The sequence below is a fragment of the Syngnathus floridae genome, chromosome 17 (assembly GCF_059516105.1).
Source record: "Syngnathus floridae isolate MCC-2025c chromosome 17, RoL_Sflo_1.0, whole genome shotgun sequence".
Taxonomy (NCBI): Eukaryota; Metazoa; Chordata; class Actinopteri; order Syngnathiformes; family Syngnathidae; genus Syngnathus; species Syngnathus floridae.
The window spans coordinates 6066066-6083075 of NC_142429.1; the positions used below are offsets into that span (position 1 = coordinate 6066066).

General features: G+C 42.3%; 2 protein-coding genes and 1 long non-coding RNA gene across 3 annotated transcripts in view; 1 reads left to right on the forward strand and 2 right to left on the reverse strand.

Moving 5' to 3' along the window:
• Positions 1 to 655: 655 nt before the first annotated feature.
• tmem184a (transmembrane protein 184a) lies at positions 656 to 6765 on the reverse strand. Its single transcript, XM_088356986.1, has 9 exons — positions 6315 to 6765; positions 5661 to 5882; positions 4665 to 4830; positions 3978 to 4068; positions 3809 to 3884; positions 2804 to 2895; positions 2304 to 2473; positions 2038 to 2235; positions 656 to 1956 (listed from the first exon to the last, which is right to left on the reverse strand). Exons 2-9 carry the CDS (start codon positions 5880 to 5882, stop codon positions 1718 to 1720), a joined length of 1254 nt encoding a protein of 417 aa, XP_088213112.1. The 5' UTR covers positions 6315 to 6765; the 3' UTR covers positions 656 to 1717.
• A 442-nt stretch (positions 6766 to 7207) lies between these two features.
• The window catches only part of psmg3 (proteasome (prosome, macropain) assembly chaperone 3), a 57440-nt gene continuing 47637 nt past the window's right edge, over positions 7208 to 17010 (reverse strand). The window contains exons 3-7 of the mRNA XM_088357378.1: positions 16362 to 16484; positions 14993 to 15079; positions 8307 to 9727; positions 7642 to 7876; positions 7208 to 7570 (exon numbers count right to left, since the gene is read on the reverse strand). Of these exons, the coding sequence (XP_088213504.1) occupies positions 7421 to 7570; positions 7642 to 7866 (375 nt within the window). The 5' untranslated portion in view covers positions 7867 to 7876; positions 8307 to 9727; positions 14993 to 15079; positions 16362 to 16484 and the 3' untranslated portion in view covers positions 7208 to 7420. The remainder of the gene's footprint in view (positions 7571 to 7641; positions 7877 to 8306; positions 9728 to 14992; positions 15080 to 16361; positions 16485 to 17010) is intronic.
• On the forward strand, positions 12022 to 15109 carry LOC148383937 (uncharacterized). The gene is made up of 3 exons (XR_015853317.1): positions 12022 to 12172; positions 13369 to 13548; positions 14963 to 15109. It is a non-coding gene; the product is annotated as an uncharacterized LOC148383937 (long non-coding RNA).

The following is a 17010-nucleotide window of genomic DNA, read 5'->3' on the forward strand; positions in this document are numbered from 1 at the left end:
ACGAGGCATTGTTCAATATCAGTGCTTCACATTGACAAGTGCAGAAGTACAGTACACAAAAACAAACCTTTTTTCCAGGTGACGTGAGTGTTGCTGGTTCCCGTTTCTGCCAACTGTATAGCCAAGAAAATAAAATTAGCCACTTCACACAAAGCAATTAAGAGCAATTAATAAAGATGACGTTACCTTTTTTCCAGTTTGCTTCTTCCCCAGATTTTTCACATACATTCGTATGAGTCACGATGACGACATAGTCTAGAAATGTGCTTACGTAAATAGCTTCGATTATTTTAGTCGTCCAAACAAGCTCGACCAGTCGAACAAGCTACTCAAGATAAAAAAATATTTCCTAAAGAAAATGTTTGATGTGGTTGCAAGGTATTGCAAGTTTGCTGTCATTATTATGCTCTTTCATATTTATTTCATTCATGTTTGATTCTCATTCATAAGATGCCTAAATTATTTTTGTCATCTTTCATTTTATGTTTCCTCCTGGTTCAATGAGCTCGCCTGGTGTAGAAATCCAATCTTTTTGTCTCTGCTGCGTTATTTCAACCATGCTAAATTATTCCACGACGTGTCTGCTGTGTCTTGTTTTCGTACCAGCAAATAAAGATTTCTCCTTGTTTAAAAAAAGAAACTGTCACAAATCGACTCACTTTAATCTGACACACATAAAGATGACTTTATTATGAATACTTGCAAATTTCACTTTGAACCCCCACATGCAAGTTCATTTTGGTCTTGCCTCAAGAAGAGCAATGATTGGCACTAATGGGTATTAAAATTATGTCAAATGTACAAAAATGAAAAATTGATGTTTTTTGTTTAGATTTATTGATTTTAAAATCAGTCTGTACATAAACAACGTACATTCAACATCCTTACAGATGCATCTCAATAAATTAGAATAGTGTCATTTCAAGAAGTGAAACTAATAGATATCTATTAGGGGTTAGGGGAAAATAGTTTTAAAAAATCTAATCCTGACCGAGTGTCTGTGTTAAAAATTATTTTGACTGTTTATGTGATATACATTTTTTTTAGGGTTTCTATTAGCTGTAAGCTAAAGCCATCTTTAAAAAAAACACATTTTGGGTGGTGATTAACAATCAATGCTTATCTAAGAGTTTCACCACTTTTTGAAATAAACCACTGAAATAAATTACATTTTCCACAATCTCGTCATTTTTTGAGATGCGCCTGTATAGTAGATATACAATCAAATCTGAAAATATCATAATAGAGAGTGCATGGAAATATAAATAGTCACCCTGATACTAAAAGGCTTTGCCAAATATATTCAAAAGAGTGCAGAGGCTACAAAACCTGCTTTCTAGTTGCAGTTTCATAAGACTCCCATTTTGGAGGAGCTCCACGCATGCAACACATACAAAAGACTCTGCAGTGATCTATTTTGCAGTTTGAAGTACCTGCTCCAAAACCAAACCAGGAACTTGCATTTTTCTTGACTCAAACAAGTGGCAACTGCAATCCACTAGGTGGCGGTGTCGACCATTGTCACACTCCTCCAGTCACACTTGATATCACAATGGTGTGTTTGTTATAAGGCCAAGAAAGGCAAAACATCTGGCTGCTGTGCTATTCGTTAAAGTTCAGTAGAAGAAAAGCAGTCTTTGCTCGACATTGTGTCGAGGGAAACTAATCCGGTTGAGGTAAAACAGCGACGAGGATGCACGCACCTGGATGCTGCGGCTTACAAGTCGTCGTCGGACATGATCAGCATGACTTTGTCCGACTTGCGGGAGCCCTTGCCGGCGGTGGCGGCGGAGGAAACTTTGGCGTTGGGGCCCGGCGGAACCACCTCCTGCGTGGACTGCTGCGTGTACTGCTGGTAGGCCGGCGAGAAGTTGTGAATGGCGTCTTGCACCATGTCGCCCGGGTTGATGGTCTCCTTCAGACCGCTGGAGATGCTCTGCATAGACTGGATGCTCTCTGCCAGAGACAATCGCGATGTTAGCGGTACCAAGTCACAAGCGGCTCAAGAAACACAAGAAAGAGGGCGGCCACACTCACGTGGCACGTCGTTCTTCTTCTCCTGGTAGACGGTGCAGGTGAAGGCGTAGCGCAGGGCGATGGCGGCGAAGAACATCTCCATGCAGATGATGAAGTTCTGCCAGCCGGCCGCCACCGTGCCGGCGCCGACCTCTTCCCCGTCGATGTAGAGCGCGTTGGGAATGACGCCGCAGCGTTCCAAGATGGCGAGGACCATGCCTTGAACGGGAGCAGCTTGGTGAATTCTCGCGGTCCCCGAGCGCAAAGCTACCACGCGGACGTCTCACCTTGCCAGAAGGACAAGAAGATGACCGACTTGATGGTGAGGAACTTGAGCACGGGCTCGTACGGCCTGAGCAGATCGCTGGTGGCGAAGAAGAAGAGGAAGAGGGCGTAGAGCGACAGGCTGACGGAGAAGTTGTAGATGATGGTGATGTACAAGTATCCCCCGTTGACGCTGAGCACAAGACGGAAAACAACGTCAGGTCAGACGGCCGAAAATCGTGAGATTGTGAAAATTTAATCCTTCCCGATAAACAACACGGCGGATCGGCAGATCCACTTTTAGACCGATGTTAAAAGGCTAACGCTAAAAAGCTGACACACGTCTGTCTCAAGTGGTCTTAAGTAGTTGGGGTGCCTTTAGGAATAAAACCACTGGCGGCTGAAGACGGGATGTAAAAAAAAAAAAAAAAAAAGTGCCCTTGTGAGGAGCTTTTGGGGTCACACGTCTCCGCCATTAGCACAAACTAAGCAGCTGGGAAAAAGAGAGGGAGACGCAGCTCACTTAAAATCCCCATCGTGGTATTTGCCGTAGGCCTGGAGGATAATGGTGATGGCCGCCATGATGGGTTTGACGATGCAGAACTGAAGCGTTGCCTGGAAAACAAACACACACACACCATAGCAAGGACGAAGCATTTGTTTGTACAATTCTTCCATCTCACTGCACACAAATAGAGCCGCGGTGGCCGATTCATTACCGATTCATCGGGTACACATGTATCAGGCTTGAATGCCAAAAGCTACATCGTCATAAATTCTAACCTTGAAAAAAAACAACAACAACTGTGCTCAGTTATCATGAAGTTATCTCTCGGAGAGCGCAAAAAAAAGAGACAAGATAGATAGCCGGGCGTGGCGTGGCATTCAGGAGGACACCGCGCCGGTCCAAAAGTCAAGTTTACCTCCTGCTTCATATTAATTGAGAGCGAGCCTTTAACTCGGAATGATTCACGACGATGCCGCTATATTTCATAAAGACGGCGAGCCGGCAACACAGCGACTTGAAAAGAAAGTGCATTTGAGTCAACATTTTTATTTTGCTAAGTGTGTTGGCAACCTGCTGACATTTTCCATTAAAAAAAGACTAAATCATTTTTTAATTATTAATTCCCAGCCTGCTATGACCTGAGGCTTTTTTTTTTCCTTTTCCCTACAATTTGCACTCGCGATAGTTCACCGGTGGCAACTATCGACGGGCCAGATTTGTTGCGTCCTCCTGAGAATTAATTAAAAGCAAAGCTACTCCGCTTTGACTTACAGTACGAGCTCAGCTCCTTCAATTGATCAGCTCAGACTTGTGTGAGGCAAAGGGCATTTTTTTTTTTTGGTTTGATCTCTAGTTCAATAATGATGACATACATGCAAGTCTCTGTTCTCCTTCACCTTGGAAGTCAGCGGAAAAATTGCATCACCTGATCACTACAGAAATGCGCATTTGCTTCATTTTAAGGGAACGTCTTGAAAACTAATTGTGTGAAATCAAAGTAAAAGCAGCCTGAAGGCTTACCTGTTTGCAAAATCTTAAAAATCCGATGGAGTAGCTCATGCCACCCAAGCAGCAGGTGCCATAAAGGCAGCTTGACCTGCGTGGGGAAAAGGAAAGCATTCAAGTTCATGGCAAAGCTCCGTGCAAAAAAAAAAAAAGCAGTGGCAGGTTATCAAGGAAGACAACTTACTGTATCGGCTTCCCTCGAATCTCGGACATGATTGCGCTCTCCCCTCCAAGGTATTCAAAGGACAGACTCAGGAAATTATAAATTACAAATGCTGGAACAAAAAAAAAAAAAGAAGTACGTTTAACACATTGTGCAAGACAATAAATTGGAATAACCTTCAAATTCATTTAAAGGAAGCCCGTGCCAACTTGGGCGCGATAAAGAATAATTAGCCGGTACATTATGGAACAATAAATGTTTCACAATAAGAGGCTTGCAAAGGGGTTGTGTGTCTTGGAAATCCCTCCCTAATCCTTTGTTGCTATTTAAAGGCGGGGATTAAATAAAGCTAATGCAGATGGAGGGGGGGGGGGGGGCACGCTTCCTGTGATTGACTCATTGTCGCCGATGGGATTGGTGTCTTCCTGCCGCCATCAGTCAGCCACAAAATGGCCGTTCAAATTTGAAACTAATCTTTCTGAGTAGTGCCTTCAAATGTACGATAGGTGGTGTGTCGATATTTTGGCTGTTGCGTATTTAAAATTAATTGGATAAGTTGGATTGTTTCCAATACAAAGGTGAGCGGGTATCAGCTTCCCACTAAACCAGACCGATGTGGAAAAACTTGTTTGGTCAGATGCTTTTTTTTTAGTGTCAAACGGTGGAAATGTCAACGACGAAACGGTTGGAGGGGGCGGGGGCACGCACCTTCGTAGCAATCCCGAACCGAGTCAAAATACACGTAGTACTGGTTGTTGTTGATGAAGAGCAGGCTGAGCCAGGAGTCGAAGGCGTAGATGGGCACGATGAGGAGGATGCGGATAATGTAGCGCTGCTCATTTGGCACCGTGTAGGAGCGCAGGTGTGTGTAGATCTGCCAGGGGGACACGAAGCAAAACAGCAGCATTTGAGAATAGAAAAAAAATAAAAACATCAGTGAGTTTAAGTTGCAGTTGTTTTTTTTTTATTTTTTATTTTTTTTAAATGATCCTGTAGCTTTCACCCATTTACCCCCCCTTGGCTTTGGCCGTCATAAAAATGAGATTAAGACGCCACCTGTTGCTCTAGCATGACCCTGATGAGCACAGATGGAGATTATTCTGACTCCGGCAATGCGGAATCTTTTCATAAGATTATGCAAACGTGGACGTAGCTTGTGCCAAGGTTTGCTGCCAGACCATAAAAGGCAACACCTGGCAGAACAGAAAACTGTGATTCTTTACAAGCATGAGCATTATTTGCCCTTTCAAACCTACATGTCGTTGTGCAGTAAAACCATAAAAGAGCGATGGCACGAGGCTGAAGAAAAAGCCGTCGCTAGCGCCGACAGCCGAGCGTGGCCTCAAAGAGTGAGCTCGGAAAAGGTGAAGCGTGAGGTAATAAACCTTTATGGATGCAACAATTGCTTTTGGTCCCTGAGCGAGGGAGGTGCGAGCGGCGTGTCATTTCCCAGCCATCTCTGATTACACATATTGTGAGGCACACATTGAATAATGTTCAGTGCACATTAAAGCAGGCAGTTCTTGAAAACATATTCAGGGGGAAGGGGCGTCCCAAGTTTATGACAGTGGCAAATGGTGATATTACAACTTTAAAGTAGAATCCATTGTGAAATATTCTTCCTCAAGCATCACAGTAGTTGACTTGTTTTTTTAACATTTGTATGCCATGTTATTTTGTTCCTTAAAATCAAATGATGCATACCTGGTGGCACGTGATGAGCAAGGCAGACCACACAAAGATGCCGGAGAGTGCTCGGGCGGTCATGGTGTTGAGAAAAAGCTGATCCTCCAGGATGGTGCCATTGGCCATGCGAATGATGGTCATGTTGGATACGTCCGTCCTGTCCGGGAGGATGGGGGCGCTCAGGTGGACGATGGATGTGTTCTCCAGTGATGCGTCCATGTCGGCCACGGAGATGCTCATCTGAGAAGCACGGATGAGACTGACCATGGAATTTTTTGTTTTCCAAAAATAACAGAGTTTGCGATTTCAAGACAAGGGATGGGTGGAGAATTAACACATAATCTGAAAAAAAAAAAAAAAAATCAGCAGTTTGATGAGCTAAAGCTAAGACCGAGTTACTACTTGCGTGGTTTGCCAAATAATTAGGTACAACTTCAAAATGTAAACAAAAAGGCTGGATAAAAAAATTCTACCTGCGAAATACCATTTTGAGTTAAATTTATGTTGACTGACCGTAACCATACTCGAGAAAAGGCCCCTTTTTAAATATATATATATATATATATATATATATATATATATATATATATATATATATATACACACACACAAATAGAGCTTTAAAATTGAATGTAATCAGGTTGTACAGGTGTACCTAATGTTGTGTCTCACCTTAACCCGGTGGCGGCGGAGGCGACTTTATCCGGTCCACAAAAAGACGAAGGAGCGTCTTGGGGCGAGTGTCAGCGGATCAAAATCAGAATTTAATCGCCTTTCAGGGTCGGCGGCCGCGCGCGTGAGGCGTCATTTATTTGCGGACCGCGACGGCAAGGTCCAACCGTCTCAACTTCCTTGTTTGTCTCAGGTAGGCCGCAAGCTGACAAGGCGAGGTCGAAGTCCGTTGGAAATACACCGGCCCAAAAAAAATTAAAGAAAAAAATAAATAAAAACAGCCTGAACTCCCTACACAACAATAGACTTTAAAGCTTCTGTTTCTACCAAGTTCTTCTGAATAAAATGAAACTAAAAGTGTGTAAATTTGAAAGTATCGAAACAAAACTGAGATTCAGGCGTCGGATGGGATAAACAGGTTGGCGAAACAGGTGAAGCAGTCACGTGACTACAGCTCTCATTGCGTCGTCACCGTGATGCCTTCACGAACCGATAAGACACCTCGGACAAAACAAATCTCAAAGAATGCTCTTATACTTGGAAAATGTCATACACGCTGTTCATTTTCCAAGCATAAGAGTATAAAAATTATTAGTGAGACATCTTAATGTATTAATGGTCTGTCTGGCAATTATATATGGAGTATTCGTAATATATTCAAAATATATGTGGTGCATATGAACATTCTCATGCTGTTTTGAACTCTTTCACTGTTTCAAGATTGCCCTGCCCCTTTAGAAACCAATAGTTTCAAGAGGAGGTAGGGCATCAAATTCCAGGATCAAATAAAACCATTTTGGATATACAGTTTGCGAGAGTTAATCATTCGCAAAATGAATCTCTACAATGATCGCCTTTTGGGAGGTTTGACGTAAATCAATGATGGACAAATCTAATCTTTAACCTGTTTTATTGAAAATGTTTTGTGATGCTTTCAAATATTCACATTGCAATGAAATGTGATCACATGGCGAATGACAAAACAAGTGAGCGTTATTTTTGCAAACTGGTAAAGTAGGACAACAGCTCTAATAAATTGCAATAAAAAAAACATCCAACTCAATTAAAAAAAGAAAAAAGGGAGATGATGGGGTCTTGCAGTCTTCCTACCAAACTTGACAACTTTTGATGAGTTCTTTTATTTGCGTAATTGCATCGACTGAGGGGTCCTTGAGTGCCAGTCCCAGTAGGACAGGCCTGCCGGCTTCTTGTGACACAAACGTTCCCAGGTTTTTACCACACACGTGTGTCAGGGGCTGAAAACAAATGGAAAAATATTTCAACAAAAGAGTTGCACACTTTTTGTCAACAAAATCATCAAGCGTACCTCATCTTTTCCCAGCAGCACTTTGGTGGAGACTATCGGAGTGTTGAAGTCATCGCATTTGGACTCGGGCGTGACGGACACCAAGGTTCCGATTTTGCCATACTGCGTTATGACGATAAATATGTAATTACTGAATTGTGTGCACACAACTTGCGTGTCAATGCCGTTGATTTCTTTCTGCGTCTGTCTCGATGAGATGATGGGCTCGGGCTCAGCCGCAGCCATTATGTCGAACCTGGGGAAGAAAATACCACAGTGCAGGAATATTCTTACAATACAAAGTAGAGCAGTTAGCTAGAATATATATTGTACACGTCAAACATAATATTAGCGTTGTAGATCAGGTAGAACTTATTTCTATTGATTCTACCATTCCAATAAAAGTGAAGCTAGACATTAATAGTGTGCAGCTTTTCTCCCCAATGCGCACCAAACCACATTATTACTTCACCACAGATCTGGCTGGGAAAACTATCGAAGTACCAAGACAATACTGCTTTCAAATTAATTCATCGTAACATCCACTCTTTGTCTGGCGGCAGCAACTTGTGTTTACCATTCGCTGTCCCGATGCTAACATTAGCCACCGAATGCTATGTGACTCAAGTTTTAAAAAAAATAGGATACAAATGACGAGAAGCTTTTAGCAATCAAAGCTTTCTTACCTTTCTTTAACCACCGGGACGTTTCACTTTTAGCAATATGTTTTCTGTCGCATAACAGTCAGCCAAATACGCGTTGTGTTTTGCTTTCAGTTTCAACTAGCACTTCAAATCGGTGTCTGCGTCATGACGTCATGACGTCGATCTTCCGGGTTGCTTTTGCCTGCTTATAAATGAGGATGAACTGAAGATGAAAAAGCAATTTAACAACAAAAACACGAACAGAACGAATAAAACTTAATAGTACAGTAAATAAATAAATCAACGAATTTTATCCTTCATTAATACATAATTTGTATGGTTTTGTTTATTGTTGTTCAAGACCCAGCTTTTTAATTTGATGGAATTTTAGATGATTTCAGATGTCAATTTTTTTTTTTTAAGTTTAAATTCCAACCTAATTTCTAGGCTTTAAGATTCTTGTTCAGTGGCACAGATTTTTGAAGCCTCCACATCCTCTCAGCAGGGGCAAAAGAGGGGAGGAGAATTTCTAATCTGCACGACTCCTCTCATCTGGTGGTTTTCTTTTGTAATGGGCCCCACTAATAACCGCTTTAAACCAACGTGACATTTGAACAGAACGAGGGCACAGATAAGCAGACGCAGCTTCAAGCGAGACGAGCGCCCAAGGAAATTTCTCAGTCATCAAAAGTGCTTACGAGACTTTTTTTTTACATTTCAGGTGGATGTGAGGCCTCGTTGAAGTCTGCAAGTGCTGCATCAGGCTGATCCGGAAGGCAAGCGTCCCTGTGACACATTTGCAATGTCAAACGGAGCGCCGGACTCAGCAGAATTGCAATGCATTGAGACCCTGGCGGCGTCTTTGAAATCACAAGGACAAAACTGATCATGTTGTCATCTTGACACCGAAAAAACGGCTCTCTGAATATCAATAAACAACGTGTCAGCATGGAAACTTTCAAAGAGAATGTGTTCGGAGGTGATATTCCGGTATTTTTAAAAGAAAAGTTGCACTTCGGCGGCCAATCAATAAATTCAAAAGGGTCACAAAGAGAGCTCACTTACATTGTCTGTCAGATTCCCTGTGTCAAAATGTCACTTCTGGTGTAAATGGCTTTTTGGGCGAGAGTTCCACCGATTACCTGGCTGGTGGGATTCTCACACCTGCTCTCAACACTTCACGGAGATGGACTTTTGGCGAGAAGAAACACTTTACACAACACGGCAACACAAGCTAGTATTACCCTGGTGGCCACTAGAGTGCTGTGCTGTATTGCAGATGGACCATTTGCTGTGACATTTCAAAGTTGCACTCCAGCCGCATGGGATTTGGCCACACAGGCCACTTTCCATCCAGTGGTTTTGAAAATACAAGACAAGGATGAACCGAACCGGGGGCACCAACATGTCCAGTGCATTTGTATGAAAGCCTTGACAACTTTTTTTTCTTTTCCTTGCTCCATCTAAAAAGAAAAAAAAAGTGATCTAGTCTTGTTTGTTGAGATTTATTGGATTCAGAAGGTCTTAGCTAACGTTTTAGCCATATTCCAAAAAGTGAATAACATTTGTAACAGCCAGTTATTACACAGACAAGATATGACAGCAATAAAGATAATGATGGATTGTTAAACATGAGTGCAAGAAGAAAGTTTCACGCTTCACATTTCGGTCACAAGCCAGCAGTCATCATTTTGTGAGCAAGGTGTCGCGCCACTGATAAGCCCCTTTTTAAACTCCTCCGTATTCAGGTCAGCGGCAAATGTACTCTATACTTTGCTCGAACTTCAAATTGAATCGACATTTGAGTGAATAAGAACGGGAGAATAGATGTTCATCTGGTGGGTCATCACGTCAAGCGCCTCGCGTATTGCACCGTAAGCAGACGTTTTTATTTCGCCTTCGTGTTTTTGTGGCCGTTAATCTTCAGCCAAATTCTAATCCGTTTCACATTTTTTTTTGCACAATTGTAGCACACTTTAAACACTCATTTTATTGTCTGCTGAAATCATATATATGTATGTGTGCGTGTGTATATATATATATATATATATATATATATATATATATATGCACACGCATATATGATTTCAGCAGACAATAAAAAGTGTGTTTAAAGTGTGCTATAATTGTGTAAAAAATGCACAACCTGAACTTATATCGAGTTAATTTCCATACCATGTCACATTCAATACGTCCATTCGTGTTTGTTATGCAGGCTGAGAAGTCAACTGTGAGAATTGAAGCGCTCGTACAAGATTGAGTGAATGTCACGGATGTCAGTCGAAATGAACGAATGTCAGTGTCTAAATTGTGGCGCAGACTTGCTTGATGAGTTCATTAGCCGTAATCAGACAGAGATGCTTTCCGGGCACGTGCGGGAACTACAGTGCCGGCTGCCCTTTCACTGTTGTTTGACTTTTTTAAAGCAAATGCTCCACCTGATTAATTCCAATAACTTTGTTCATTTGCAACACTGATTATTGGCTTGCGCCGTGATGCAGCACCTCATTACGTCGCGAGCGCCTTGGAAGCTATTCGCTGCCATCTCATTGAGAAATGAAATATGATCAACAATTAATGTTGGTATTCCACAGCCGTCGACATGCAACTATAATTGCTAATTACATTATTAAACACTGCGTATATCGAAACGGATTTTGAGCTAATCTAGCCAAAATGTTTGTTTTTCTATTGGGGGGGAAAAAGTGATTACATCCATTATAGTTTCACAGATTTCCTTGATGCCGCGGGAAGTCGACTCAAATGGCATCCATTAGTTCCCCAAAATGACTCCAAGCGATCTCATGGAAAATTCACTCCTCTCTTTAAAATTGCATTCAGACCAGAAGTACACTTAAGGAGTCTCGGTCCTTGGGGATTATATTGGCGTGCATATGATTGCATACCTTTCATTAAGCGCTTTCAAAAATCAGAGAAATTTTCCTCAGCGAGGGTATGCGGCTCATTTTCACAGACATAATTGCTGTTGATTTTTCAAGATTGTCATGACACAAATGGTTGCAACTAGATGAGAAATAAATGAGTTTTTGGTCACTCCCGCCAAGAATCCTTCCTTTGAGGGCGAGACAGCAACCTGCTCCCCCCCCCCCCCCCCCCCCCCCGACCCACCCCCACATCTCCCCCATCCGCTGTTCATTCTGCTTATACTTGCTGTCCAAATCCCAACAATGACACTGCCAATGTCACCAATTTTGATAAATGGCTCGCTCGCCCGTGTCCCCCGTGAGCCAATCAGCGCTGTTGTTCTTTAAATATCATTACAATTCTGTCAAGGCTGTCTCGGAGAATGTGCTCCATCACCACCTTGACCTCCATGTATGGAGGGGGCGGGGGCAAACACACACACACAAACAAACGCACACACAAACACATGGGAGTTGCCATCGAAATGATACAGACATTTACCGGACACACCATTAGGTACACTGGCTGGATAAGTAATGGAGGCGTTTCAACACAAGCCTTGGGGGGCATGGGGGGTTGATGATTGTCGTCCAATTGTTTCCAACCCTTTTCAAACTTTACATTCTCAAATTTTGCAATCATGTAAACAAGCGATGTTCTAATCTTGACATTGGTTTCATTTACAAGCTTGCACTTTAGCATCGCTGCTACATGCCGCATCATCAACATTTTAACCCGACCTTACTTCTTTCAGCTTGTATTTATTTGCACTAATGGCCAATCGTCCCGCTGCAGGGCATACCCCTGTCGTCTTATAACACCCGAATGCAAGGTTATCGTCAAGCGCATCTTTCAATAATCGCATCAGTCCAGTCCAATCACACAGCTCGCTCATCGATTTGTTCACCGCCTGTCAAATCTACGGCGGCGACGCTGTCTGAGTCCTGTGAACTTGGCTGCAAGCTAAACGACTCAGTCAATAGGTGAGCCATTTCTAAATCCCTAACAAGAAAGAAAGGCGCTTTCAAATGTGGGTCAAGGATTCTCCGCATTCTCGACACAGGCGAGGATATTTCGCCGTGTTGAATTCACTTAACATGGCCCAAACAAACAAACCGACAAAAGCAGCTGATCCGGCCAGGCAATGTAATCCATAAAACGGCACGGTGTTACTTGTAAGAGGTGTCAAGGCGAGGCGGTGGGAAAAGGGAAACGTTTCATGTCGGATCAAGGCGAACATGGCGTGCGTGTTTTGGGCGAGCTGGCCCGTGCATTAGCGTTAAGAGGCGAGTCGCACGTGAATACTTCATGCGGGCCGAGGGATGCGCTTAATGCAACCGACAAGAAGCTCAAAACAATCCATGAATAAAACACCGGGCTGGGACTCTGTGAGAACGGCTGCTTTTAATTTTGCCCTGCACAGATTATAGCGTTTTTGTTCAGACGAGGAGGCCCGCCGCAAAGTTGTGTAACCATGTGGGGCAAAAATCTCTTAAATAGGAATATTCCATTTAAAAAAAACAATAGTAGTGCGAGTATTTACTCTTTGAGTAATCACCGATAATGAGCACAGATAAAAATATGACCAAAGGCTGCAGTATAGCGCCAACTACTGCCAAGGAGGACCTAGTGGGTGACATGGTGTCTGTGGAAATGTCACATGGATTTTTAAAACAATTTTACAGGGCCAATAGGAATTTTGGGGTAAAATAAAATTTCGATTAATCAGCTGATTAATTTTAAAAAATACATAATGACTTTGATCCCTTCACGCTTATAATAGAGACATAAACTACCAACAACTGTTTTATTATTTTAGCATTTCATTAACTTCAGTAATGAAAGAAACATCTGAATGTTTGTTTGTTTGAATGTCTTTTGTTAATCTGTGTGTGAAAATCGTCGTCAAATTTTGCCGATTTCAAAAGAGCTAAAAATGGCCGACTGAAGTTATGTCCCTAAAGATTACCGTTTAAAATGTTATGAAAGATTGGATTGTTGTGACTACTGATCAAGCAAACAAATACATTTTTCCACAGACATCATTATCACCAATAGTAGGATAATATCACATTTGACTGCTATTTAGTTTGATAGATAGACGGGACAATTTGGGTATTGTTATGCATGAGACATAATAGGCCCAATATTTTACTCTGACATGACTATGTATTTGTAGGCGGATCGGCGGAAAGTCATCCATCAGTCTGGCTGCGTGTGTGTGTGATGGCTGGCTGGCATTTTGGCTCGCGTGGCAGGTCTGTGATCCGGCCCAGGCGTTATTTCCAACAACGGTGAGCGACGGCAGAGACATCGCACACACCTGGGAAAAGGTCAGCGAGGAAAAATGGCGAGCCGGGTAAAATTACCTCTCCGCCACCTCATCACCGCGCTCCGGTACCGCGATATGTTCTGCGGCCGGATGTGTGCGTGCGTCATATCGGTTCTGACACCAGAGCGCCACAATTCTTGCTTGTCATCGATCCGGTGGCTTCCACTTGTCAACGTCAGACGGCAGTTGGGATGTTTCCGCCGTCATTCATAAATACAAGTGTGGTAGTGGAGCATATTGAGTTGCAACCCCACAAAAAGCATTCAAGCAAAGGTTAAAGGTGACATTTGACTTTTTAAAATGCTACCTTACAAAGAGTGCGGTCTTGGTTCAATGGAGGTTGTGAAACGCTGCTCGAGAGCGCCTGCCCATTTCCTATCAGGTGTGAAATTAAACAACCAAGCTTTAACTAAAAAAAAAAAAAAAAAATCTGAAAATATGTCAGTGAGCGAGCCGGTCTGCATTTTAATGAACTGTAATGCTCGGCTAATTAGCATAATGTATGCCCCCACGCTGAGTTTCTCTGTCCATTACATGACCGGCTAAGCTAAGTAGGCAGCGATGCTAATTACACGGGATTACTTTTTGTCCAACAACAAAACTGAGAGGAAGTTCAATCACAGGTGTCGAGTCATTAAAGGTGAGAAGAGCGTCGGTCTTGTCGCTAATACGTTGACGTGCTGCGACCCGCGTGGCCCCACCGGGTCACTATTTTGCTTTACAGAGCGACCACGCCGCTGTTGCCTGTGTGCTCGCCCAAGCGGAAAATTCCGTTTGACTCGGTCGGGCCCGTCTTATCTGACTCGGTGTATGTTTTTTCCTCCTGTTTTAATTTGCTTCTCACTGAAAGGCCTTTTTTGTTATTAGATTATTCAAATGAAGCTCACCACGTATAGGAAATAAACCTAAAAGCAAAATGACTTTGATTCCAACAAGAAAGAATGAGAATAGCTTCCCAATAACACATTGTGTCTTTACGCTTTATAGAAGCGCCATTGGTTCAAGTTCAGGCTGCAATTTGATACTCGGAGCAAAATGTAGCAAAGAAAATAACCGCCAACAGATCATATCTGCTGATATTTTGACCTTCGAATTGTTTCTCGTTAAAACAAAGTTGTGTTAGCTAACTTTCCAGGAGGACCTGTAGGTAGTCTGGACCAGTAAAATATAAATCAAGATTCGATTTTTTTGGGCACACTTACTAGAGCCCTTCAAAATCTGGTGGATTTAACAGCAGAGTGGCCAATTTTCTTTCAAAAGGCAAACGTCCTTTGAGTTTTATAGAGTAGACTTCAATAGGAACTTTACCCTGGCCTCTGCTAAACAACATGTTTTACAGCAGGAAAAAAAAAGAGAAAGAGAAGACTCAAAAGGTTGCTTGGGGCAACAGATTTTTTTTTTTTAAGTCTGACATCTAACATACACGTTGAATCCTTTCAAGCGCGACGCCATAGCAACGCTGGCTGCTTACCTGCTCTGCCCACACATGACTCAGCAGCTGTAATCCCTCCTGTGACACTACGATGAAGGCGCCTCATTGCCGTGCAAAATGAAAGATCTGGCAATAAAAACAAAGCTCTATTAAGTATTTACGAGCGAGACTCATTTTTGGGTTCCTAGTTAACAACGAAGCAATTTAAGGCATTGAGTGAAAAGAGGAGACGGATAGAACATGTCAAGCAGTCTTGTGTTATGTTGCGGGTCAAATTGACATTCTGGAAAATTGACTCGAATAAATAGAAATACAATTATTCTGGTGGCTTTTCGTCTTAAAAAAGAATTTGAATCGCTTTTTCTTTTTGATGATTAAATGTGCCGTACATGACCTGTAAGCATTATTAATAGTTCGGTTGATCATCACCAAATTCAAATTATATCATATAAAAAGCAAGAAATATCTTAATATCAAAACCATGTCATTTCTTTATTTTAGTCTTGCAATGATTTAAACAATAAACATTGGAATAAAACGGTGGAGCAAAACATGTAGACAGACAACATAACAATACTAACAGCCATAAATTCTTCATCCATTGTGGAAACAAATGAATCTTATATCCGACTTTGGACGTTTCGCCAAAATCCAGATTCCAGCGTGTTTAAACAAACGACATAATGGTCCGACTGGGCAGAATTGAAAAGGCTGCCCGGCGTCGCCGTGCCACTAGAAGTGTATCAACATCCTAATAAACTCCTCTGCACTCCCGGTGATTAGCTATTGCATCAGCCGAAGCGCTGCCAAAGGGTTAAAGCTGCACTTGGAATGTACTTGAGCCATTACCGCAGCCGCATTCTTGGGCTCTTTTCCAAAAGGACCATTTAAGAGAATGACTAAAGGCACATCAAGGTGTCAGAGGTGGCCATTTGATCAGCCCACGCCCAAAGACACATTGTGTTGCTGATGATCACGTGTGTGTGCCATTTGGGTCCTTGAGAGAATTGTACATGCTCCCACCTAATTTATTCGGGGTTTAATCAAGTGGGTGCCGAAGCGCATTCAACAAAATTTTGTATGACTGCTCATTTCTAAACACAATCACAGCCATGATGAGAAGAAACAACGGTCTCATTTTCTGTAGGCATAAAAAGCAGGATCAAATACATTTTTTTTTTCATTTTTCTTATGTTAGTGTCAAACAATACAGTGCGTCGCCATTTAGTGGTCAACATTGGAATTACATTCAAAATAAACAAGGCGGGAAAATAGAATAAAAAAACAAATCAGACTCGAAATAGCGGTATAAGGAAGATGGACCCCGTGATGTGGGGGGGATTACTGTGATTCCATTTCTTTATACATAAAACCCAATCCTATAAAACAAAAAATGGCGCCAAATTACCTTTGCTGTCCCATTTTACAACCACGGGACGGATTCATTGGAGTCACGCCCCCTCCTTTAGTCCGGTCCAATCTAGTCAGCATTCTCAGACGCATTCCCCTCCCGGCATTCAGCGCCATTTTGCTGTGATGAAAAGCGAGAGCGAAAATTAACACATGGGACGACCGCATTAACGTACATAAATCTTGATCAACTTTCTTCTTTATTGGCAACTCGAGCAAGCTTTTCTTTTTTTTTTTTCTTCTTCAATTCTGGCCCAGGACTCGAGTAGACTGAGTAAGCACTAGTGCACAAACTTTATATGGAACCATCTGTAGAGCCACTGTAAAAATAAGACAGCATTATTGTTTTGGCAGGAAATAAAAGCTTTTGTGGCTCCTTTACATAACGGCAGGTTGAACAATGGAACATCGGCGGGGTAGAAAAGGTGAACTATTTCGAGAAGCTAACGCAGTCAGGGGCCACGGCAGGTTCACCGTTGCATTGCATTGATATTATTTTCAACCGTTGTTCAGCCTGTGCAGAACATTCATGATTCAAAATGTCCAAAATGTTCTCGACTGCCACTTACAAATATGATCATCAACTACCTTCAAGTTTTTTTTATTTTTTAATTAGATTTGCTTTCTTGGAACTGCCTGAGGCAGGG